Here is a 27,342-nt window from a genome sequence, read left to right on the forward strand (position 1 = left end):
TCATTCTGAATTTGTTAAAATGTCGCTCATACTTACATCATGGTAAGATTTTCTGCCGACCCCGTAGTCTTTCCTGTCCAATTTTATTAATATCAGCTTCTACGATCATCTCCATTATTTCTGCATGGCTACATTTGAATTGCTTCAGAAATATGTTAACATTCATACTTTTCTTCATATCCAGCAATAATACCTTAATATATTCAAACAAAACATTTGTATCTATATCATATATTTAGATAAAATATGTCTTTTTTGTATACGCACTATAAATGTCTGTTTAAACCCTACATCGTTTATCCTATATCGCATACCCTATATCACACATCTAGACCTATATCGCATACCCTATAGTCTCACCCTTTAACGACTTGTATCGCATACACTATGTCACACGTTATTCACATACCATACTTATAGTTCTGATAAAATATATGATACAATGAACATGACATGTCAAAATCTGTATCACATGCGGTATCAACCCTCCGCCGGTGACCTTCGGGGAGATATAGGGGTTTCGGGTTATACAGTATATGATACAGAGTTTGACATGTATATATATATATATATATATATATAATTTCTCTAAAGAAGACTACACATTTTTATTTATGTTATCAAGTGTCTTTACAGGTAGATATGAGATGTACAATTATTCATTCTAGTCTGTTTGCACTTAAGAGATAATTAACATTGAAAATATCATGCTTTCATCTGTTTTTACGAGATAATCCAAAGTCCAAGTCCATTCATACAATCGTGAACATAATTATATATACACTTCAGCCCTGGGCTATGACCTGGACATGTTGCGGTGAACTGTATTTAACACAAAGAAAAATATGGGAAAAGGGCTATAAAGGTCAATTTTCTCTAATATATGTGATGATATAAAGGTAATATTTACGGTTGCGAAATCTGAGTCCAAATAAAGTTCACAAGCTATACAAAATCCAAGATTTTTTTTTATTTTTTAAAATCACATTGTTAGTAATTGTATCTAAGTTTTTTTATCCATAGGAAAGGCTTTCTAACCAATTTATTTCGTCTGATACATTAGCATTGTTTTGTTATATGACTAATCCTAATTATTGTACCAGTTTTTATCTATTTTAAAATTAATATTTTTGAAAATAAATTTCGTTATTGTCAAAATCATACAATGTGCCTTTGAATGACCTAGTTCTATTAAGCGAACCCCTTCTCTGCTGTGACATCTATGGCATAAATATGAAATATGTTGCGCGTTAAGTTTACCTACGATGGTTTATAACCCTATTAAAGAATGACATATTTTAGATAGTTAAGTTGGTTGAGTGGTCAAAAATGGACTACAATAAAGATAAAAAAAAAGCACTGAAGTAAGTGCAGATGGAGTTTCCATGAACTTCAGAGCAGAAAAAGTGTTCAACAAAATTTGCAAATAATTGCTGCTACGAATCAATTATGGCGTCTGGTTGTAACTTATGGACGTCTTTTCCAACAAACGTTCGGCATTCCAATGAGAATAAATTGCGCTCCTTTACTTGCTGACCTATTCCTTCACTCCTATGAGGCTGACTGTATAGCTGATCTGATCCGAAAGAAACAATATCGTTTAGCTAGATCCCTTAATCTCAGTTTCCGCTAGTATAGATGACGTATTATCTTTAAACAATCCTAATTTCGGGGATTTGATACATCGCATCTACCCAAAAGAACTTGAGATAAAGGATACTACAGGCACTGTGAAGTCAGCCTCATATCTTGATCTACACTTAAAATTCGATGGTAAAGGAAAACTATTGACCAAACGTTACGACAAACGTGATGACTTCTCATTCAGAATTGTCAACTTTCCTTTTATCTGTGGCAACATCCCTTCAGCACTTGTGTATGGAGTGTTCCTATCACAACTCATCCGTTGTGGCAGAGCTTGTCGAAACTACGCAGACTTTTTGTATCGCGTTAGAACTCTAACAAATATCCTTCTTGAACAGGGTTATGTTGCTACAAGATTGAAGTCATCACTACAGAAGTTTTATGGTCGTCATCATGAACTCGTGGGTCGTTATGGTGTATCCATCTGCACCATGAAAACTGATTTAGTCAACGAGTCATAGTTTTCCTTTCCTCGTTTGTCTACTCCGGACTTGACTTTTTATAAGCAACTCGGCGGGTGTTTCTAGAAAAGCAGGGGACGCTTACCCTACCGGTGCACCTGGTCCATGCTCTCAGTTTTTAGTGGAGTCCGATCATTTGCTTTTGTTACTTTGTATGTATGATTTTAGTTACTTTATGTCCTTTGTTGTATGTATGTCTGGTCTTTGTCCCTGGATTATATGTTTTTGATTACCGCTATAACCTTGGTTCCCTTGATTACTCTTTGATATTGAAACAAAGCTCATGAATAATATTAAATGGCTTGATGTATAATGCATGTTTTAACTCGGGAATAACTTATTGTCATCGGATGAGCAACGTATATTTATATATGATTACACTTGAAGTGTCAAAAACACCTATAAATAGACAAATGTGCTTATGGACAATCAATTCTAAACACAGTTCTTTGCATTTTCTTTACATTATCTGTATGACATAATGATAAGACGAAAGAAACACACTGTACTTTCACAAATACAGATCTTTATAATATGTGATTGGTTACACAATTAAAAATACTGAATAACTGGAAATAAAAAAAAATCATTCAACAAGTCAGTTTTGTTTTTAACTTGTTCAATGCTTTTTGTAGTATCTGATAATTTGTCTCTGATAGACAATTTTTTGTCACTGAGAACGAAAACGTAGAAATCAATATTTATGCTGAACGGTTTTGTCCCCAATATGAAGATGTTTTGCTTTAATATAGAACACCTGCGGCAAGGGTACACTTTCCATTATTTCATAGTTCGGTGAGTCTGTGGAAGAGTTTTCTCTGCTGCTGCTACTTTCATCATTGTACTATGGTCCAGAGTTATCTTCAATTACAGACTTGTCGACCGAATTACCTATAGTGTTGCATGAATGCTCAGCACCACCAATATGTTCTGTCTTATCAGATTCTTCAAATTTTGTTAATTCATCTGTCCTAGTGATTTTCACGTTCTCATAGTTTACAGGATCGTTAATATTCGAAAATGCATTATCGTCGATTTTACTATCTTCTAAATTATCATGAATATTTTTTTCCGTTTTATTAGCTTGCAATTTATGTGTCCTAAGGACTTTGTTAGAAGCAATTTTTCTATGCTCGCATATGTTTTCTTCATTGCACTTTGAACATGCTTTACATTTGCTTTCTTTATTGATCTTAATACTTTTTGCTGTTTTGGCACCTGATTTTGGCAACTCATCTGATTTATATGCCACATTCGTATAGTAAGAATCTTCCTTATGCCTATCATCATCATTGTTCGTTGTTATCTTTGTTTTAATGATAGTCCTATTACTACCTGACATAGTCTGTAAAATTTTTGTTTCTTCAGTTTCATTGTCATCCTGAAATCGTATACATCTTATTAACTATACTACGTTTTTAAACGAAAAATGATAAAAAAGTGAATTCCTTCGCCGAAATATTGTTAGGAATTATTACTGTATACTACATCTGTTTTGTATATTCATTTATTATATACCACGTGGACTAGAAGTGGAGTAAACGTTCTGTTGATTTATATGTAGATATATATACACACGCATTAGTGTATTATACACTATTACTAACCTGAATTGACGATACAGTGTAGGACTCGTTGGCTGCATCAACGATGTCCGGTTCCTGAAAAAAATGAAACAAAAGGAAAGAAATATAATAATTTTACGAACGTTTTGATGTTTATCCTTTTCTTATTTAATGTCTATGCACATAATCATTTCGATTAGTGATTATGTTTTGCCATATAGTGTTTTTTTTTCGTCGGCCACTTTGCACATGTCATCAGTATATTGTGCCTTCCTCCCATTGCAGAAATCTCCAATTCTATTGGGTACATTGTTCGTTTTTGATATTATAGAAGACTATATAATGACCGGTCCCCTCTGGAAACTACGAAAACAATTTTCTACTAACACATAAAGAAAATGTGGAAATCTTGGCCACACAGCAGGAATTTTTAGTGTCGGTATAATTTAAAATTTGGTCAGTTAAAATCTTATGCTGTAATCTGTAAGTAGAGAAAACTCCAGAATTGGTTCATAAAGGTTGCAGATTTTTTTTTATAAAATGTGCTCTCATAGACCCAAGTCTACACTTTTAACTATGTGCCCATCTGTAAAATTTTGTAAGGTAGAACAAAATAATTGATTTATCACGACTCATGGAGTTCAATTTGGGCATCAGAACTGGCTTTAAGCTGCTTAAATCTTTCATCTGTCTTGGATCTGAAATTTTATGACAAATTTTGAGAGGTTAAACTTATCTTGTGTGTACATAACTGATGATAAGATTCATATATCACACATTTTCCAGTTTCAGTTTCATCGAGGTGGTCATGGGATTGTGCGATGGTGTTAAGCGTTATATCCTAAAAATAAATGATAGGAAAAAGTGAAAGAACTTTTCAAATAACTGTATAAATGATACATTTCGGTATCGAAATAATAAGAGATCAATTTACAAGGAGGCAAAATAAGAAAAAAATAAATTAAAGTAGACCCAAAAAAATAAAAACCCAAACAATTGTTCTTTTTGTGTTTTTAAAATATCAAAATTACTTATTTGATACTCATTTTTTTGTAATACATATTTTATTGCAAAAATAGCAAATAAATCAGACAAAAGTTATACCAATCAACGTTTAATTGTTATCACTTTCATCCATTTCTATATATGTATCTGGTTGGCCATTTTGTAATTTGTCAGACTGGAAAATAACAAAAAAAAAAAAAACGATTCTCAGTCAAAAAATTGGTTGAATTTGAAATATGTTTCTTTTTATCTTTTAAAAAATGCAAAAGGTGATTTAATGGCACCTTTTGGTGAAGGTTCATTAACATTATAAAGTGTCTAATATATAATAGCGAGAAAATAACAATTCTTATGATCTTCTATATGTCATTCGATTTTGAATCTTCTTCCGACTATTTACTTTTACCCTATAAAAATTACCACAACTGACATATTTCAAAATATCAAAACATCAAGAATACTTTGTTGTTTTTTAAATGATTGTATATTTGTTATTTTGGGTGGGTGTGTCGTCATATTATATATCATAGTCCATTTAAGACATTCATAAAACAGTAATTCTCTGTATAGGATAAAGTTTTTGATTCATTCCAATTCTTTATTTTTCAAATTTGCCAATTTTAAGATACAAAATGTAATTTTTTTAAACAAAATAATTGTTTTTACATTCGGGTAAGGGGTAGCTTTTGTTCCTGCCACTGTCATACGACATAAAAACCGTTTTTTTATATATGTCAAAGAGACAACAACACCATGTGTCTTCAAACAACATTATACACAGGCACAGCGAAAAAGTTGCCTCTTAACATCCCAGCAACACAAAGTAAACTAAAAGTGAAACCGAAGCAAGATAAACAGAGGCCAGAAATTCCTGACTTGGGATAGGCCCAAAGAATGCAGCGGTCGGGGTTTAAGTGTTTTGGCCTGATCACAACCCTCTTTTTAAAATAGGCCACTAAAGAAAAAATATTACACAATTAAACATGTTTGTACTCATCTGGAGAATATTTCATAATATAAAAATGCAATGTTATTCATTCGTTAGTTCAATAAATGTACTTTGACACGAAAAGTTCAAAAATAAAAAAAAAACATGATCAAGTCAGCGCGAAACATCAAATTAATTTTTACATACGTTCCAATAATTGCAAGTAGACACAAGTGAATTATTATTCTATAGATAATGAGACAGTTAATAAAACTGTGCTGTTGAAAAGATCAGAGTCACTTACAGTATAAGTGGTCAATGGACTATCTGGATCAGTTACAGATCAAAAGTATCGCAGTCGGATATATTTTCGCTACTACCTTTTTAAAATATAATTAATATATAAAATCACTACCTGTCGTGTGTTGGATGGAAGAATCCCGTATAAAAGTACACTGTGCACAGTGTTTCGTATTTTGTTTCTGCCTTCTGAGTGTGATCGTAATATTTCTGCTACCTATAGATTAACAAAAAATATTAAGTAGCTGTCTTTATGAGAATCGTGCAAAATTTGAAAAATATCATAAGCCCCCAAAAAGGTTACATATTTTTATTTTTTAAATTAAGTGTTTTATGGATCTGTATTATGAAATGTGTAATTATCCATTCCAATCTGTCTGTTCTTAGAAGATAAGCAACATTCAAAATCCAATAGATTCTATTGTATTTGTCATTTACAGATTTATCTCCCTTAGTTTTGAAATCTACAATGCTGTCTACATAATGTTTATCTCCTAAGAGCACGGTTAAAATGAAAAACCGAACATAAATTTCTGTTAAATATGGCAATTTAAACAAAATATCAAATAATAATATGCAGGGTTTACACCCATGAAACACATTTTGCATGATTCTTAGCTGGAGTGCTACTTGAACACTAATGGTTTTCAAACCTTTCGGTTTTGTCCCTGATATTGCCTATTGTTATACGGCCTTTCCCTTTTCGACTCTTATTTTTGTTATACAGACTTTCCTTTAAGACGATTCCTTTTGACTGCTGCCTAAATTTTATCAGTTCAATAATTCTACTATTACCCTTCATGTAGTATAATGAAGTCAATGAAATATCAAAGGTCAATATTTTTTATATTTCGTACAATTAAACTTCGACAAGAGAAATAAATATGCTTTTTTACTTTTTGTTTTTTTTTTGTTGTTGTTGTTTGAGTTCATTTGTACCAACGGATTACATGAAGAATATCAACAAAATATGCTAATAAATGGAGAACATTGCAATTAACAAATCTGTACTGAGGAAACACACATTTTTCCCTTTTGTTTGTAACTTTGGTGAGAAATAAAGATACATATATACAAAATATATCAAATCGTAATCCCTGGTCATAAAAAAAACTATACTATAGTATTTAGAAGATTTAAATATTAATTTTCCGCCATGATAATGTAGAAGGGTGAAGATGCAAAGGAAATGTGTGTTCATGAGACAAATACTAAGTCAGTCATATATCAATAAAAAGATGGCACTTACCAACCCTGACATAGCTAATTGAATAAGTATATTAACTCAATAATTGTACTTACTCCTTCGCCATTTTCAAACCATATTTTACTTATCAAGCTCCGGAAATGTATACATGCTACAATCAAGCAAACTATCGAGATGACTGTTGTTACCATGAAAACGAATGAAGTAAACATCCAAAAGTGTTCACGGTCATTAGCTAAAGTGGTGTCGTTTAAATTCATGGCATGTCTGTGTAAAGAGGAAGTTTATTTATTTTTATGATTTAACACTAAATTTTACATATTTGTTATTGTGAATTTGGATGTTTTCACTCAAAAGGGTATTATGAAAAGAGGAACAGGATATCTATGATCATCGGAAAATAACAAGATCAAGATCACTGAACACTGTTTAAGGGTTGTCAGTTGAATATTCTGTTTAGTATTTCCTTAAAATACTGTAAATGTTTTAATGTTCGCGGATTACATCATTGAACAAATTTGCGGACATTTCGCGAGTATTTGTTGCAAGTTTTTCTGTCCACCCGCAAAATTAATAGCTTATAGCAGGCAAGAAATTATATGATATAATATATCACACCTCCTTAAAGTGGTGCCTTAGAAAAATCATAAATAGATAACTCAGTAAAATAAGCAAAAATAACAAGAACCAGTCATCCCAACAATAACAACAAGAAAAATGAACATGGATTGGTCACATATTAAGGGAAGGAACATTAATGTGACACGTCAAGTTTTTAACTTGAACCCCCATGGTCACATAAAGAGATGCCGGAGAAAAATACCTATGTAATAAAACTGACCTATGGAATAAAGTAAAAAAAAAACATGGGGCAAAGTGGATCATTTCCATGTTGCCATCACGTCTCTCTAACATACAGAGGATCTTAATTTGCACATGTACTTTTAGGACATTTTTTCAATTTTTAATGAACACACACACACACACACACACACACACACACACACACACACACACACACACACACACACACAGATTTTTTACTTGTTTAAAATAGAATAGGTAAATAATTCAGTTATTACATTTATATGGTGGAAGATTTAAGCACTAAGAAAATTTCTTTGCACAGTTTAATTGTATACCACAGAATACTCCAAAGTATTTTTGAGCAACGATGACGGACAGCGTTATTTTGTACAGAAAAATGTAAAGTTATGTTTATAACAAACGTTCACACGTGTTACCGATCTCGAAGACAGATCCAGGCAATTGGGTGAGGTTTGCATTAATTAAAACAGTCGTTGAGTGGGTCGATGTTGCAATTGTTTAGTAAATAGTTTGTAAAAATGTCAAGATCAAATATTACACAGCAAAAAAGAAATTTTCAATGTTGAATTTCCCCTCCACTCTCATCTGAAGTAACAACAAACACATAATGAAGACTAAAAATAAGAAATTATTGAGACAATAAAGCGAAATATTTCTTAACTTAACGTTTCTTACTGTTCGTTAATGTTCCTAAAATTCAATATAGATAACGAAAACTTTATTTTGCTGTTCATTAATCCATATTGAATAGGGTGGAGGGGAGAAAGGGATAACAATACAAAAAACCAAATGCACGTTTAAGCAACTGTTCTAGTCTAATTATGCACAAAATCTTTCTCTGTTAAATATTATAAAATTGAATGAATGTGCTTAATAACACGGCAGTTAGACAAATTAGCGTTTTCAATACGTAACCTTTAAAAAATATGAGTCCCCAAAATTTATGTCGTGTAGTTAATCTCACTACTCTTACTTCTGTCTTATGTCATAAAAAACATCTGTCTTGAAAAAGAGATTGTAACTGTTAGTACAGTCTTTGTTAAATATAAACAACTATACTGGAACTGTTAGAAAAATATCAGCCTAAAATAAATATGTCAAGCAGTTTTTCATTTTCATGAAACAAATTATTATTATTATTATTATTATTATTATTATTATTATTATTATCTGGTTTTTTCTATTCATACAATTCAGAGCTTCTTTAAAATCTCGCGAAAGATATAAGGGTTTAAAATGGGACGAAATACAAAATACAGATTTGTCTGATTTTTACACAGTTATAGATGTCGTTGATAAACATAAACATCACTTTTCTTGTTTTTACTCTGATATTGCCATTTGTTATAAGAACTTGCTTTTTTTTACTTTCCCTTTAGACACTGTCTAGAGTTGATCAGGACGGTAAATTTGTTTTAACCCTTTATTTAGGCGACAAAAAATGTTGACACCATTTCAAAGTAGATGTTTCAGATGACATAAAGAGAAAAAAAAACCACGAACAAATATTTCTATGTTCCATTTGTTACATGCTGAAAGTATTGACCCATTTCAAATTTGTCCAAAACCAAATAAATACTATGATATATAAAAGAAAAACACAAAAACAAACTTGATTAACCCTAGAATCAAAATATATAAATAACGACCCGGTTTTTTTTCCATATTTTGGTACAAATGTATATATCCTGGTTTATTATAAATGTGACTCAGTTAGTTCCAAGTTTTATTTTTAGCATAATGCAATATGATTTATATTTCTAAATTTGTTATGATACCTCGGTTGAAAGACAAAGGACTTTCTTTAACACTGCTATATTTTTTTACACTCACGGTTAAATCATTACATGTACTGTTATTTCATGTAGTGTTCATTTTGACCCGTTAATTAACATAAGTGAAAAATAAAACTGTTTTAAAACCATTTTGTATATTTGTAAATCACAGGAACATTTTATTAATGAATTGAATGTAAATTGTAAAGTTCGTAAATGATACAATGAAGTAAAAGAACAATTTTGGGAGAAATAAAAAAAAAACCTTGGATCGTGCTAAATGGCGATATTGTTGAAAGGACCTACGATTCTAGTAACAAAACAGGACAAACAAAAAGGTAAATCTTGGTCTAATAAAGATATGATGCAATTTGCATCAATGGAATGATACTCTCATACCTAACAATGTCTTGTATTTATATATTAAGTGTCATGACAAACAAGTTAACTAAATAAAAAAGAGGATACATTTTAAAAAGAATTGAAACGGTTGCTTGAGGATATAATTGTTATTATCATTTTGCTTGTTAAGTGTTCGTTGTACATTTGAACAATTATCATTACAAAGTGACTTATATTAAGAAATTAACAGATCAATAATTTGCTCTAATACTTTGTTACATGAACTATAACATGTTTACTTCTCTGTAAAACAATGCAGAACAAATAGTCGGTACTTACTACAAAATGAATTTATTTTTGTATTCCTTATTATATGTTCAAACTAAAACATTATTTCCTGTTAAAAATGATTTTTAATTGAATTTGCAAATCGAAATAAGGAAACATTTTTTTTTATATTTGTTTGAATAACTTTTTATATCGGTATTTATAGATACGTAACATATATCTGACTTTTCAGCTTAACAGAACTAGGATTGCCTGTAAAATATGGGCATTGGAATACTCAAGAAGTATATTTTAATATAATTGTGTAATATGTTTAGCTATATAGAAATATCGTCGAGGGATTCGTGATTTGAAATGTTTTAATTTCTGATGTGTTTACATTTAATATATTCTACACTAGTTATGTGTCATTGAAACACTCAAAACGCACTGTAATTAGGTTTATTACTATGATCACCAACTTTATTGGAGGTTTAGTTCTTTGTACTAAGTCGATTTGTAATATTTTACATTGGATTTTATTTATTTTGAACGATTGTCCACAACTGCCTTATATTCGCTATGACGTAAATTTAGATCGTCTCTATTTCCTGTTTCACGTTTAGACCATGGGCTTTCATTTTAACCTAATATTTTCGCGTTTGTACTTTTTACTGGTATATAAGAAAAAAGAAACATTAATGATATACGTGTTCATAATGCATTGCATCAATACCTCACATATCAAGATGTCTCAGCTTAACAAGTAAGGATACACAAAATTGTTTAGACGGGTATGATTATAAGTTTAACAAGACTTTATAAAAATCGAAAAACGTAGAGTGGGTTTTGTAGCCCCAAATATAAACGCAATTGGATGTTAATTACATATCCCTCCTAATAAAAAAACACCATTATCTTGACCTTGAAAACCGCGTGTGCGTGGATAACAATTGCCATCAAAAGAGGAAAAAAATCAACGTTTTATAGCTTACAAAATTTACTGTAGCTATTTTTGTAGAACGTTTTAACTACGTAATTCCAAATACAGTATGGTGTATCAGGGTTTAGGTTCCGGGTTTGGAACCGCTTTCCTTTTTGTTGGAAAATGTCGATGATAATGAGAAAAAAAATCAAAAATTTCTGGATCGGGCCAAACTTCTGGATCCACACTTAAGATGCTACACTTAGAAGTCTGTATTCTGATGTAATTTCTGTAATGAGTTTAAGTTGTTCTAAAATTTCCTAACTCATCGCTTAAAGTATCTCAGTGTTATGAAAAACGACTAACCTGTGTTTATCTCTTAAATTTAAGAAATTTATAATAACTAAGATTGGCTCCTTTTTAACTTTGAAATCCACAGCAGACTTATTACTAAACAAATCAACAAAAGAGGAGGGTCAGATTGTAGAGTTTCGTAAAATACGCTGACTTTCATTACGTTTAAGAATAAGTCAATACATTTTATCTCATATTAACAATCATTTTTCAATGCCATCTTCCCAGGATTTCGAAAGTTATATCGAGTTACCACATAATAACTCTTCATTATTGCAGTATATTCTACTGTCTATCTAAGCAATTAGAACACGATCAAAAAATCTAAAGGTAAAAATTATCGATTAAAAAGTTGACATCATGCATTTGTCCACTAAGTGTATTCCCGCTGTCGCACACATCTTAAGGTTTTGTTGTTGTTCTGTTCATGTTATCGCCAACTGAAGATAGGTAATGGCATGTCTCTGCGGGAAATCAAGAGAACCAGGATTCGAACGGTAATAAAAAAAAACATATTCCAAAGACACGAATAGACAAAGAAAATACACAAACATAACAAAGAACATAAAGTAACCATACTAACACGCACATAAAAACAGAAGTAAATGTGCAAACCGGGCTCCACTAAAATCTGGGGACGCGGACCAGGTGCACCGGTAGGGAAGCGTCCACTGCTTTTCTAGAAACACCCATCTAGTTGTTGTAAATTGTTACGTCCGAGATAGACAGGATGGAAAGGATAGGAAAACCATGACTCAGTATATAAAAGGTTATCAAGCAGCACATCGATACACCATAATGATTCATAAATTGACGACCCTAAAACTTAATGTGATGATGTTAATCGTGCTGGAAAAATTCCCCGGTTCGAAGAGTATATTAGTAATAAGTCCCGTTTTATATAATCTATGCTCAAATATTATATCGTGACTTTCGAGTTCAAAGATACCGCTTTAACATGGCTACAGATGACATCAAACCGGTGTTGTTTTTTTTCTGCAAAACGCGTTAAGGATTAAACTAAAAGAAATGATTACAGTACAGGATGAGTGGTGAATTTGTTAGATTTTTTTTTGCTTGCGATATGAAATCGAGTTTTTGCGCTTTTATCTAGGAGACATGCAATATTTAGAAGGGTGTCTGAATCTGTAAGCTGGCTCCGTGAAACTCATATTCAACACATAGCATTCTAAATCTTAGTCTTTTTTTATAAAACAAGTACCATTTGTCATGTTAAATGCTATTTGTCATGTTCATCAAACGTTTAAAACAGCCAATTATCAAAGACGAGTTGTACATACCTCGTACGTTTTATATCTTATAATGTTGTTTGTTCTAAAAAACAAGGTCCGGTTGAACAAGTGAATAACAACTTACCTCCACCCCATCAATGAAATGCTATATACTAAATACGGAATCTTTCTCCTCTGTGTTCGCTATGAAAATGCGACCGAATTGTTTTACGCAAGTTTTATATTTCATACATTTTGATTGTCTATAAAGTCAAATTTGAGGAACGATCTGTACAACAACACATTCAGTAGTAAAATTAGATGGCAAAAAGAGTGTAGGTTACTTTTTTTTCCTTTTCTTGTTGTCGAACAAGACATTCTGTGAAGTAAAACATCGTAACAAAAGGTATAAAAATATATTTTAATACATAATGCACATTTTGTACTCCAGTAGTTCATACATCACCGGCTTAAAAGTTTTGATTTGGTTTTTTAATCGCATAGCGCGAGTACAAAGTTTAAAACGTATATAAAACAGTTTAAAAATATTAGTTCTAGCTCGTATGTTAACGGGAATAATGGGAATTTGTACATGTAAATGGATATAAATATGTCAATAAGGCATTTTGCGACATTTCATGGCATTATATACTATCATTTTTATCAGTTACAGTTAGAACATATTTAGGATTTGAGATTTACTACAGTTTGGTTAACAAATGAGTTGTTATATACTTAGCGTCTTTAAAGCGCTATTCGCACAACACAATTCACAGGTGTTTCATAACTTTTCCGTCAATAATTCACATTGTGTTACAATGTTCATATTTCACATTATATGAATTCAGTCTTCGTTGAATTTCGTTGTTATGCCGTGGAATCAGTTATCATAACCTCTTCTGGTGACACTGGCAAAGGCAAATTTGATTTCACACCTGGTGATTTCTCCTTTGACTGACCACGTGCTTTCGGGGATGTTTTTCTTAAGCTGTATCCTTTTCTAATATCCGATAAGAGCCTGTCAATAATAGAACCATCATCCTCTTGAGGCAAGGGCTCATGCTTAGCTGAAATTAGAAAGTTCGAGTTAGTAATACCAAAATATAAAAATGAGTGAACTAAAGATTTAAGTTTGACTTCAATGATCAACTATTTGACGAATATAAGTGAGAGAAATTCGTAAATTGTTCACTAATGTGCAAGCATAGACATCTGATTACAAAATGTTTGCGCTCCCTTAACGGTTGGTATATTTCAAACTTTCGGCGTCCGTCCTATTGTTTCAAATTCTTTAATTACACAGACAGATAACTGACCACGTCTGATATGCGAAGGCTGGTTTATTTTGGCATACATTACGCAACACACGACCCAGAACCCAACAGTTCTATACAACAGTGGTATTAAGCAGATGTAGCAATTATGATTAATGTGTTAAAGAAGTTAACCTTTTTTCCAGCCAAAAAACCATTTAATTACAATAAATGAATATATATGTACAATAAAAACCAAGCTTATGTATACAGAGACGAGTGTCAACATTTTCTGCACTTTATGTTAATGGTATATAAAAGGTCAACTCGTTCCGATGAATGGTTCACATATTGAAGCTTGAACAAATGTATTGGACAGCCTTGCAGAAGCAGAACAAAGAAAAGAAGGTTACGGTCATCGTGAACAATTAACATTCCCTTGCACCATAAGGTGAGACAAAATGTTTTGATACGAAGAATCATTTTAAAAACATGCATCTCGTCATCAGCTTGAAAGTCTTTAAAGTGTACTAGTAACAATTTACTTATTTTAAAAATATATATTATAAGTGATTTCTTTCAAAGTGTATAACAATTCCATGTTTATAAATCGTTTATATCGAAACCTCTCACTAAAAATATATTTCCGTTACAACTTCCACTCCATAGTTAACCTACAATGTTTGTGTTTTTCTATCATCTCAGCCTGTTGTTTTCTTCTTCTCTCTGCTTTTTCTTCTTGAATTCGTCTCTGTTCATTCTCCTGTATGAAATATGTACATGAATTGTTACAAATCATTTTTTGTCAAACAAAAAAGGGTAATAAATCAAGAATTAATGGTTGAGATAAACAGTGAACGGTGCTTTGCCCATTATACTTGGATTGATTTTTATCGATACCTCTCTAAAACTTTCCCCCAGCCTTTACCAATACGTCATGGCACATCGGGACATTTATGGGCAACTCGGCTGATGGTTCTAGAAAAGCATTGGACGTTTACCCTGCCAGTACACCTGGTCTAATCTCCCAGCTTTTAGTGTAGTCCGAGTTGCTCATTTACTTTTGTTTCTTTGTACGTGATTATTCTGGTTATTTCATGTTCTTTGTTTCATGTATTAATTTTTCCTCTCTGGTCTTTATCTTTGTATTCTTTTGATATCGTGGTTCCCGTGATTACTCTTCACGAAATCATAACTAGTAACTCAGAAATATTTATATCAACAAGTAATATTTTGGTTTTTACCTTCTGACACTGTTGAATTTTGGAACAAAATGTTTTTAACGTTTCAATGAGTTCCTCGACTTTAAACGATTTTTCATTTTCTAAGAAATGGTGAGCTAATTTCTTTGACAGTTCTGAAACCTTCTTCATCCCCTTCTCCATTGTTTTGATTTCATCCTCAGCATCCTAGATATATACAATATAGAATGATACATGTTTGAAATAAAAAGAAATCAAGAAACAATAAACTGCCTCAACGATGTTCTCATTTCATTTGAATGTTATTGAAAAAAATTATAAGAGTGGGTATTTCTAGCTTTTTATTCTATTGATATTGAATAATTTGTAAAAGAACTAAAGTGTTCACCTATGGAATTTGATTTTTTTTTATATTTTTTTATTGCAATGATTTCAAACACACGATCTTACCGTTGTATTCTACAGTTTAATTAAATTAACAAATGTGTTTCACTATGAGTATACTTTTACTTGATAGACATACATAAGATAAGTCGCTCTGGAGTTCAAATGATCGAACATTTAATGAATCTTATTATTATTACTTTGAATACGTATAAATACTCCAACGACACTTGTTAACTATTTTTATTTCCACCAAAATATACTGTTAACTTGAAAGAATAACATGTTAATGTCAACGCATTTAAAGGGTAACGTAAATTACTTGTATAAATGTTTTCAATTGATTCTTCACATCACCAGGAGCTCCCTTCAACTGCTTATGCATCTTGTGTACACTTAGTGACAAGTTCTTTAATTCAGACGAAAGATTCTCCTTAGGAGTTCTGACGAGGAAAAAAAATTAAATTCAATAGATAGATACACTTGATGATTTTAATCATTTACGTACTGGTCTTCGTAAGAATCAGTCAAAATGTGAAAAATTCTGAAATCTGCATGTCAAAACACTCCGATCTGACAATATAGTTCCATCCAAAAAAACTCTTTTCGGAGTGATAACGATTTGGAGACTGAGTCGTCTACACTTAATTATTTCAATGAAATGAAACTATAACTTATTTTTTTCCAAAATGATAAATAAATATGAGTATTTATTACTTAATTATGACGGTACAATGCACCTTCATTATCAAAATCATTGGTAATGAGAGAACAAAATAATTTATCCTGCTTAGGTTAGAAACAGAAAACTAACTTTTTATTTTTTATTACTATATCCATAAATTTATATACAAATTTCATCACTTGAACTTAAATGAATGTCTTAAATATGAAATATTAAAACAATAATTTAGTCACTTTCGAATCCGTCCGCGTATTACTTGGTCCATTGCACATTATAATCATTGCTGTAACGTAATAAGAATTTAAATTGAACAATAGATTTGAAAATTATGTCAACCTCAATAATTCAAAATGATTGACATTTTCCCAAAACTTTGTTTTTTTCATCTATTTGCTTTTATTAAATTTTCTAACTACAACTTCTATCATTAAATGTCATTGGCTGTTTGATTATTTCTTATGATCTTAAGCAAAAAATTCGTTTTTAGCCCATTAACCCTAGAAGGAATCAATGTAGAAGCACAATCCTAAAAACATATTTTAAATCATAATTGCTATTAAAGGAAATGTTAATGACTAACCACTGTTTGAAGGATATCATTACTCGACATTATTTAGTGCACAGCGTGGCACATAATTTATTTCCCTGTTGATCAAAATTGGAAAAAGTCAATAAAATTAAAAATTGAAAATAACAACAAACCTTCCAGCAGCAGTGAGATCTGGAAACATTTGGTCAACAAACGCCAAGGCATCTTTATTTTCCTTTTCAGCTTGAGCCACCATAAAATGGAGGAGCGTAACACGTGGTTTATTAGCACGTGTATCCATCAGTTTGTTAAGTGAGTTTATCTTAAATCCAACGGCATTGCCTGCATAACCTCCCTGTTTTATACGAAAAGAGAAGCATCATACAACCATGTGTTTTCTCATTTACAATTTCAAAAAACAAATTCACACCATTTCTTTCTCTGAATTGTGCCTTTTTAGGGTTACTATTTAATACAAAAAGTTAAAAGAACATGTATCTGTCGAATGCCATAACAGTATTGTATTATATAACGTTTTTATACAATGTAAACCTTTTACCAACTTACAGCATTAAGGAAATTCCCTGTTTGTAATACATATCGTAGAAAGACTTTGAATGACTCGTTGTCAAGTGGATGTTCACATGCCTTAATGTATGTCTCTATATTAGGTCTAAGTGTGTCACACGTCAGCCGGAATTCATCCTTCAGAACCAAACCATCAATTCGCAGCTTAAAAGCAGGTAAATCTGAAAGGGCTAAGAAAAACTTCTCTGCATTTCCTAGCTTCTGTTTGTCTCCATTAAAATCCTTTATCAGTGATATCTATAATGACAAGTATACGTTATGTTTGATCAATCCATATAGATGTTTGAATAGTGACCCACTATTAGTGGTTATCCTATGTAATTATTATTCATTTAAAATTAAAACATGCTTGAAATATCAACTCATCTTTAAAAATGGGTAGGAGTACAACCCAGCTGACAAAACGTATCTTTGTAATGATAATGAAGCCTTTTGAAATAGCTGCTCAAATAAAGTCAATCTCCAATTGAAAGTGTTATCTTTTCCTTGTGTTTGCCTTTTTTTATAGATGCTCATTTCTTTTAAAATAATGTTCTTTGGCCTCATTTAAATAACACCTATTCCGAATTTAATTCCAGCAGCAATGAGATCTGGAAACAACTGTCAAAGAGGGTCTGCAGTCCTACACTTGTTACTCCCGTAGTGGTATTAATTCAATGTGGATCCTGAAAAATTCGAAAGATCTTTTGGAGACAATCAGTTCAAGACTATCATCTGAATATAATAGCATTAAAACCTATAATTTTTCAACACTGTATATTTCTATTCCCCATACTCAGTTAAAAGACTTACTTAAAAACATTATACATCGTTATTTTTCCAAATAAATGGTATACCTAGATACAAATATATAGTTCTTGGTAGAGCTTCTTCATACTCTGTTAGAAATAATTCCAAATCATCTTCCAAATATACAGAGGGAGATGTTTACAAAATGCTGGAAGTTTTAATCGACAATATATTTGTCCAGTGTGGTCATTTTCGTATGACGTATTACCTTTAAACAATCCTAATTTCGGAAATTTGAAACATCGCATCTACCCCAACGAACTTGAGATAAAGAATACTACAGGCAGTGTGAAGGCAGCCTCATATCTTGACCTGCACTTAGAAATCAATGGTAAAGGAAAACTATTGACCAAACTTTACGACAAACGTGATGACTTTCCATTCAGGATTGTCAACTTACCTTTCATCTGTGGCAACATCCCTTCAGCACCTGCGTATGGAGTGTTCATATCACAACTCATACGTTATGCCTGAACTGGCCTAAACTACGCATACTTTTTGTATCGGGCTAGAACTCTAACAAATAGGTTTCCGGAACAGGGTTATGTTGATACAAGATTGAAGTCATCACTACAGACGTTTTATGGTCGTCATCATGAACTCGTGGATCGTTATGGTGTATCCATTTGCACCATGAAAACTGATTTATTAAACGAGTCATAGTTTTCCTTTCCTTGTTTGTCTACCCCGGACTTGACTTTTTATGAGCAACTCGGCGGGTGTTTCTAGAAAAGCAGAGGACTCTTACCCTACCGGTGCACCTGGTCCATGCTCCCAGTTTTTAGTGGAGTCCGTGTTGCTCATTTGCTTTTGTTACTTTGTATGTATGATTTTAGTTACTTTATGTTCTTTGTTGTGTATGTCTGTTTTCCATGTCTGGTCTTTGTCCCTGGATTACATTCTTTTGATTACCGCTATAACCTTGGTTCCCTTGATTACCCTTAATTCAAAAGGACAAACTATTCTAAATCTTCATTGATATTTAAGTAGAAGAGGTCCTTGGTAACAATTATATTTGAACTAATGAGTTCAGTAACATGAGCAATGTAAAAATGTAAAACAAATGAAAAGACGCATAGGATAAAAGCAAAGAACAAAGAACGAGAGGCAAATAAAAGAAAAAAAAATAAACACTCACAAAAAAAATTAAAGACACATATCCAACAAATACTTCTTTTTACGTCTATTTAAATTTCATTAGATCAGTAACGACATTTGTTCACTGACCTTTTGTTTTATTCTGAATTTGTTAAAATGTCGCTCATACTTACATCATCTGGTTCTGGTAAGATTTTCTGTAGACCCCGTAGTCTTTCCTGTCCAATTTTATTAATATCAGCTTCTACGATCATCTCAATTATCTCTGCATGGCTACATTTGAATTGCTTCAGAAATATGTTAACATTCATACTTTTCTTCATATCCAGCAATAACACCTAAACAATACATTCAAACAAAACATTTGTATATACATCATATATTTAGATCAAAATATGCCTTTTTTGCATATTCATTACAAGTGTTTGTTTAAACCCTATATCGTTTACTCTATATCGCATACCCTAAACCCCCCTCTAGACCTATATCGCATACCCTATACCACACCTCTAGACCTATATCGCATACCCTATATCACACCTCTAGACCTAAATCGCATACCCTATATCACACCCCTAGACCTATATCGCATACCCTATATCATACCCCTTCACATATCATACTTAATGTATAGTTAAAATATATGATATAATGAACATGACACGTCAAAATTTGTATCACATGCGGGCCGATAACCCTTGGGATGATATAGGAGTTTCGGGTTGATACAGCATGTGATATAAATTTTGACATGTAATACTTAGTATGTTTATATATATACGGTACAGACTTTCCACATACTATGCGAATGTATAGGTATTTTACAAAGCGAAAAGCAGCGAAAATGTTTCAGTTCAGAGAAAAAACATAACACTCTAGTTTAGGAAAAATAACATCAGAGCACTTTATACCTAAAAAAATAAACTGAAATATGTATATTCCTATCACAGGTGAGGCAGGTTTTGAAAGAAAACTATGTTCAGCTAAATTTTAAATTCAATGGTAACAACATTTTTGACCTTATATTAAAGGGGATGGCTAAGGCTTTATAAAACTAGTTAACTCCTGTCTAGTTAAGAAATGTTGGTCATTAAAGCGTATTCGTGTCGTTATTTGACATTTTAGTTTACTTTGAAGAAGTGTCATCGTTCTGTTACCCTGGATTTTATTACTGTTGCTGTCTCTACACATCAGAGCTTACTTAAAGGTGCGTGTGTTTAAATGTGTTGAAGACCTTTAATTCTCTGTAAGTATCAACTATTATTATAAAATTTATACGATGTTTTTCTATGGTAACAAAATTTCTCTTTGGCATTAGATACCACACTTTTTGTCTAAATGCATTTGTTGTATTGACTTAAAACATGCTGAATTTCAAACCATTTAATGTTACGTCATATGTTGCCGATATACTTATAGCAGCAGTTTACGTTATGAATGGACTTGTTACTATGTAAAAGTATGCAATAAACAGACAACACAATGTCATGTTAAAAAAGATGACAGTTCGTTTAAATTTTTGTAAGAATCATGCAAATTCTGTAATATGTGATACACCCTAAAGAAGGCTACACATTTTTATTTTTGTTATCAAGATCTTTATAGGTCTATATGATGAGATGTATAATTATTCGTTCTAGTCTGTCTGCACTTAGGAGATAATTAACATTGAAAAGCACGTGCTTTCTATTGTATATGTGTCATTAACAGAGTTATCTATGGCAAGCCAAAGTGGACAAAAATCAATATTTTGTAATATTAGAAAATGAATTTTTAATAATACAAAATCAATTTTTTAATGTTAGAAAAGATTTTTTAATATTAGAAAAGATTTTTTAATATCAGACATTCATTTTGTAATATTCAAAATTCATGTTCTAATATTACAAATTCCTGATTGAATTTATAATATTACACAATGAATTTGTAATACTAGAAAATCAGTCACATTTTTTAAGATTACAAAATGATTATTTAAATATTAAAAAATCGCAACTGAATACGACAAATCCATTTTCTAATATTAGAAAATCAATTTCTCATATTAAAAAATCGTTTATTAATATTTGAAATTCAATTGAATTTTTAATATTAAAAAGGTGTTTTGTGATATTAGAAATCTAATTTGCAATATTAGAAAATGAATTTGTAATATTAAAAAAATCATTTTTTTTAATATTACAAAACACTTATTTTCTAATATCACAAATTCCATTTCTGTTATTACAAATTCCATTTCTGTTATTACAAATTCATTTTCTAATATTATAAATTCATTTTCGAATATTATCAATTCATTTTCGAATATTATAAATTCATTTTCTAATATTACAAATGCCTGATTTAGTAATATAATATAATACACATTGTGTTATATTACAAAGTGAATTTGTAGTAGTAGAAAATGAATTTGTAACATTAGAAAATGAATTTATAATATTATAAAACGAATTTGTAATATTAGAAAATCAGTCCCATTTTTTAATATTACAAAATGATTTTCTAATATTACAAAATCGTCATTCAATACGACTACTTCATTTTCTTACATTAGAAAATCAATTTGAAATATTCAAAAATAGTTTTTTAATAATAGAAATTCAATTGAATTTTTAATATTAAAAAGGTGCTTTGTGATATTAGAAATCTAATTTGTAATATTAGAAAATGAATTTGCAATATAAGAAAATGAATTTGCAATATCAAAAAATCATTTTTAATATTAGAAAATGCTCATATATGTCCACTTTGGCTTGACATTGTTATCTCCCTTATTTTTTAATTCTTCAGAACATTCTATATGATTTATATCTCTTATGAAGAAGGGTTTTATGTTATTTTCTGTTTACTTAAGTATTTCAAACAAAATATCAAATATAAAAAATATGTAGGCTTTCTAACCATGTACCACATTTTGCATGATTCTCAGCTAGTGTACTACTTAAACATGTGTTTTAATGCCTTTTTCAGTGAAATGACATAACATTTCTCGTGTTTGTCGTTCGTCTGTTATGTTATCTCTGTTCTCTGTGTTTAGTTGGTTTTTTTTTAGAAATATTCCTTATGTTTGACATCCTGACTTCTTTATTCTGCGTTTAGTTTTTTAATTTCCTTATGTTTGCCGTTCCTTACCTCTGTATTTTGTTTAGTTTTCTTTTGATCGACAGGTTTAACCACGACAGGTTGTTGCTTACTGAACAACTTTTCCATTGTATCATAATTAATATGAATGGATTCTTTCATGTCTAGAACTTCTTTCCATATATTTTTATGGGCTAAAAGAAAAGATAAAAAATAACTTTTTAACATTACATTTAAACTTGAAAGCTAACTAGTAAGATCCTTTTAATATGAGTTTTCGCTTCATAGATGATGTTTATCTTTAACTAATCCTCCATTCTTGATTTTATACATCGCATCTACCCCCAAAGAACTTGAAATAAAAGCCACTTCAGACACTATAAAGTCAGTCTCAAATCTTGACACTTCACTTAGAAATCGATGAAAAGGAAAAACTAAACGACAAATGCGATAACTACTCTGTAAAGTTAACTTTCTTTTCACCTGTTGCAATATCCCTTCAGCATCTGCGTATAGTGTTTCCGTTTCATAACTCATACGTTATGTCAGAGCTTTCTTAAACTATGCACTTTCTTACAATTAGGATTTTTGAAGAGGGTTATGTTATAACAAGATTAAAGTCATCGCTACGAAAGTTGTTTGGTCTCACTAATTATCTCGATTACTTTTGTTTCCATGTAATAAATACTTTAGTTATTTCATGTTCTTTTGTTGTGTGTGTGTCTATTTTCCTTGTCTAAGCGTAATCCTGGGATTTTGTTCTTTTTTATGTCGCTCCTAATATGAAATAAGTAATGCAATTATTGTTAATTCACGCATGAAACATTGTCTCCGAATTTTCTTTAATTAGCATGATGTGAATTAGATTATAATAAAACTATTTGACTTACATGCTATAGTATGAGCTGGTACTTTAGTCCAGTTAAAAGTTTTCATCTTATGTTTTGGCGTTGGTGTCCAGATTCCCTTTGTAGCCGGCAATGACTGTGAGAAAGTCAGTGGTGCAGGTACAGCTTTGATTCTCCCTTCACCCGGTGGAGGAGGAGGTGGTGGTGGAACCCCAGGCATTCCTGGTGGGGGTGGGGGCGGAGGAACTCCTGGTATACCCGGTGGAGGTGGTGGAGGTGGAACACCAGGTATTCCTGGTGGGGGTGGGGGCGGAGGAACTCCTGGTATACCCGGTGGAGTTGGTGGAGGTGGAACACCAGGTATTCCTGGTGGTGGTGGCGGTACTCCTGGCATAGGAGGTGCAGGTGGGGGAGGGGGTATCCCTGGAACCCCTAGTAGAGGTGGGGGCGGTGGAGGAGGTGGTGGTACTCCTGGCATAGGAAGTGGAGCAGGTGATGGGAATATTCCTGAATATCCAGGTGCAGGTGGGGGAGGGGGAGGCACCGGGATACATGGGGCAGCAGGCGGTGTGTTGGGAGTAAATTCCCCGGGTAATGAAGTGGAAACAGAAGTCTGTCCAGAAATTTCATTGCCGTCTTTTGCACTATTAGAATTGAAATCAATATGATTAGAAACTTCTTTTCCTTCATTTGATTGGTCAACTTCGTTTTCACTATCTGAGCTGGACGTGGATGACGGAGGTGAAGCAGACGATTCGTATGTTTCTTCATCATCAGATCGATGGTTGTTTTTACCTTTTAAATGACCGTTGACTTTGGACGTTTTACTAACATCTTTCACATCTTTGTTAATCTGGTTTGTTTTTATCAGCTCATTTTCGCCTGTTGAAGGAGATGTGATTACTGCGTCTTTTTTATCCACCACAATTTCAACTTCTTCCGTTTGAACGGACTTAGAACATGTGACTCCGTTTGATGTAGTTTGTTTTTGAAATGGATTCACAACTAAAGATTTAAGGTCACATCCAATATATGACTTATCGATTAATACAGCTTTTCTGACTGACGATTCAATCAAAGTCCACTGGACGTCACTGAAATGAAAAGTTCATATAGATAAATTCTGGAATGTTCCTTTTTTTTTAAATTTAAGCAAATAATTCATTTAACGTTTACACTTCCATCTTTCCTCCAACTCCTTAAACATCTAATGTCGAATTAAACATTGTCTGTCTTATTTGCTAATAGTTTTCTGTAAGTTGTCATTTAATGTTTGTATGATGTTAAAGTGTGCACGATCTTTTTCCGTTACACTAAACCTTAAAGTCTTCAACAACGTAACGAGTAAAATTAGAATAAGAATAAAATATAGTATAATACTCCCATTGATAGATATGTATTAAACAAACTACACTGTAGAACAATGCACTAAAAGCTTTAAACAAACCTGACAGGATTTTCTGGGTCTATCTGTATAAGTGATTGTAAAACACCAAGAAATGTATCTGCTTGTGGAGTATTATACACCTAAAATAGAAAAAAAATGTGAAGATAAATAAAAAAAGTCTAACTGCACTATAAGACCTTAGATAATGGGTTTTATAAATATTTTATACACTTTTTTTACAAAATGTCATTTAAAAAAACCACGAACTATGTTTTAAAACAGTAATTATCCTCAAATTTGATTAGTAAAAGCCAAGTCTTCAATTCAATAAAAATTATTATAAATCGCGGAAAAACCTGACTTAAATGTAGTCAATTAATACAAAACAAATTAATCATTTTTTCATATAATGGTAACATAACTATCTGCGCCCTATCATTCAATGGCTACAGTGTAATTGAATTCGTTCCGTTTGTTATTGATGTGCTGTAATTTTGTAAGCGATAATTACTTCCGTTTATGCCCACTGAGAATGCAATAATAAACTGCATTTTATGACTTAGTCCTGACATAATACAACTTCTAGTGGGTATAAAGCTTCTAGAAAGCTTTTGTTATCAAGCATTATACCAATTTTATGTTGATTGGGTATTTTCATGACCCTTTGTGATCTTAACATTTTCGCTCTTTTTTCCACATATTGTAAAATGTCAAAACAGTAAAATCTAGGACTTTCTTTCGGTGTAATGGAAGTAACCTCAATTGTTTAATTTAGGACAATTAATGACACAGACAACGAATTCGCATTACTTAGCTATAATAGTTGTTTTGTTTTAGTGACAAGTCTTTTAAAGTGAAAAATATCACTTTCATTTCTTAGTATGTTCAAAAGCATGGCAAGGTAACATAAACTGTAGAGAATGGACTTCACGATTAAATTATCGATATATCCGCGATGGTGTTTGATATCTATCTCACATTGTTCTAACTTGGCGTACGCCGTCTTTCGTGTCTAATTATAGGATATAAGAATATAGTCACTTATTTCAATGTAATTTAAAAACTATTAGAGGTAGAGAAAAATAAAGATAGCAGTCCTCATTTGCTTCAAAGAGCTCCTCAAATCCCCCAAGACAAAGTTGAAGGCCGACTCCATAATATGATTATTGCCCTTGAAAGCAAAATATAACTTTTTGCATTTTTTACACTTTATTTAGAAAACCATTATAATTAATTCAAAACTTCCCCTTACGAAATAATCTTTATGATAAAGCCTATGACTTTCTATGAGGCAAAGTTGTACGGTTCCTTATGGCTCTTGAAACGTGAAAAAAAAAATTTTTTCATGCAGTTCTTAAACATTTCGGAATAAACTATGAGTAGAAAGATTTGATTTGTTAATTGAAACCAATAATCAGCTCTATAATATACTCAACTAGGTCGTGGTACAAAACACTCCTTATAGGAGTTTCTTCCCTTTATAAGTCAAATAGAATTAGTCGCAGTTTTTAGCCTAAAGTTAAATTTTAGTTGAAATATTGTTATATCAAATAAGAGGAAAACACAAAATAATCTCAGAAGATAATATACATCCATAAAAAAATTACTGAATTAAAGTTTCAAAAGATGAAAAGTTTCTATTCCACGAAATACAGCCTAACTCAAAAAGTAACTTCTTCAAATACGCTTGTGGCTTCGACCAAGGAACTGATCATCGAAAAAAGGTTTTCAAGTTCAGATGCAGAAAAAACAACTTTTACATAAAGACAATATAATAATAAATAATATACATTTTTCTCTCTCTTGCCTTATGAAATATAGCAGTGAATATCTTATGATGATCAGTGATGTCAATGCCATCTGGTGTCTGTTCTGCCAACTCCTCGTCATCCTCGTGTTTTTCATCTTCAAACACATCACATTGTATTTGTAGATCCTCATCGTCTTCATCTCTAAGTTTGTGGATAATATCAGTTAAATTCAGCCCTTAAAAGAAAACGTTATATTTGAAAAAGTTTTAGAAAAGAACATAAAATGTCACTAGTACCTGATGTTTGTCGACTTAATTTATCGCTGCTTCTGATTTACACATTTCATATGGCTACTTTTATTCTTCAACAATTTTAAGCAAAAACGTAAAACTAGGAAATTCATTTTACACCGTTAAGAATATCTGACTTTTATATATTTTAGCTATTTCTAAACGGAGACCGCAATCTTGACAAACATAAGCTAAAATTATGAATTGTGTGCGCAGTGGAAGCTAAGATTCTCTTTGCCATGTCATGGTTTCCAAGAAATAAATTCAGTTACAATCATACGACACATAATTTCAATGTATCTTTCAGTTGATAAAGATCTTTCACCGTTGAATCCGTTAGAGTAAAACAACAAAATAAAAAAGCAAAACTAGTAAAATAAAAGTTTATTAGTTTTTAACATCTATATTGAAATATAACACAGCCGGGTACTGACTAAACATGTTTATTGGAGTTGCCTCAAGTCATGCCTAATTTTTGCGCACACTACTCATTAGGTCGATTTCTTAATTATCTTTCGTCTTGCAATATAAACAAAACTATTATGCTACTGCCATGCCAGAACGGAAATAAGTCATGTCTGCTCAAGTTTATCTCTCCACCGTTATCTATGTACACCTTCACAC

The 27,342-nt window shown here is 31.7% G+C and overlaps 1 protein-coding gene and 1 long non-coding RNA gene across 10 annotated transcripts in view; both read right to left on the reverse strand.

Moving 5' to 3' along the window:
- Nucleotides 1-2,604: 2,604 nt before the first annotated feature.
- On the reverse strand, nt 2,605-7,369 carry LOC148604610 (uncharacterized). Of its 2 annotated transcripts, XR_015916138.1 has the most exons (4): nt 7,206-7,369; nt 6,019-6,120; nt 3,713-4,511; nt 2,605-3,486 (listed from the first exon to the last, which is right to left on the reverse strand). It is a non-coding gene; the product is annotated as an uncharacterized LOC148604610 (long non-coding RNA). The 2 variants fall into 2 exon arrangements; XR_015916137.1 differs by lacking the exons at nt 2,605-3,486; nt 3,713-4,511 and adding an exon at nt 4,526-4,850.
- A 5,866-nt stretch (nt 7,370-13,235) lies between these two features.
- The window catches only part of LOC148604611 (inverted formin-2-like), a 47,515-nt gene continuing 33,408 nt past the window's right edge, over nt 13,236-27,342 (reverse strand). For all 8 annotated transcript variants that reach the window (XM_088547474.1, XM_088547476.1, XM_088547475.1 and 5 more), the window contains 11 exons: nt 26,485-26,663; nt 24,738-24,817; nt 23,333-24,384; nt 22,494-22,636; nt 19,535-19,699; nt 17,454-17,711; nt 17,060-17,241; nt 15,995-16,115; nt 15,331-15,495; nt 14,765-14,849; nt 13,236-13,900 (listed from right to left, as the gene is read on the reverse strand). In XM_088547474.1, coding sequence (XP_088403600.1) covers nt 13,701-13,900; nt 14,765-14,849; nt 15,331-15,495; nt 15,995-16,115; nt 17,060-17,241; nt 17,454-17,711; nt 19,535-19,699; nt 22,494-22,636; nt 23,333-24,384; nt 24,738-24,817; nt 26,485-26,663 — 2,630 coding nt within the window. In that variant the 3' untranslated portion in view covers nt 13,236-13,700. The remainder of the gene's footprint in view (nt 13,901-14,764; nt 14,850-15,330; nt 15,496-15,994; nt 16,116-17,059; nt 17,242-17,453; nt 17,712-19,534; nt 19,700-22,493; nt 22,637-23,332; nt 24,385-24,737; nt 24,818-26,484; nt 26,664-27,342) is intronic.

Source organism: Perna viridis, chromosome 10, assembly GCF_037379345.1.
Source record: "Perna viridis isolate PV_CMFRI_1.1 ecotype Kerala chromosome 10, ASM3737934v1, whole genome shotgun sequence".
Lineage (NCBI taxonomy): Eukaryota > Metazoa > Mollusca > Bivalvia > Mytilida > Mytilidae > Perna > Perna viridis.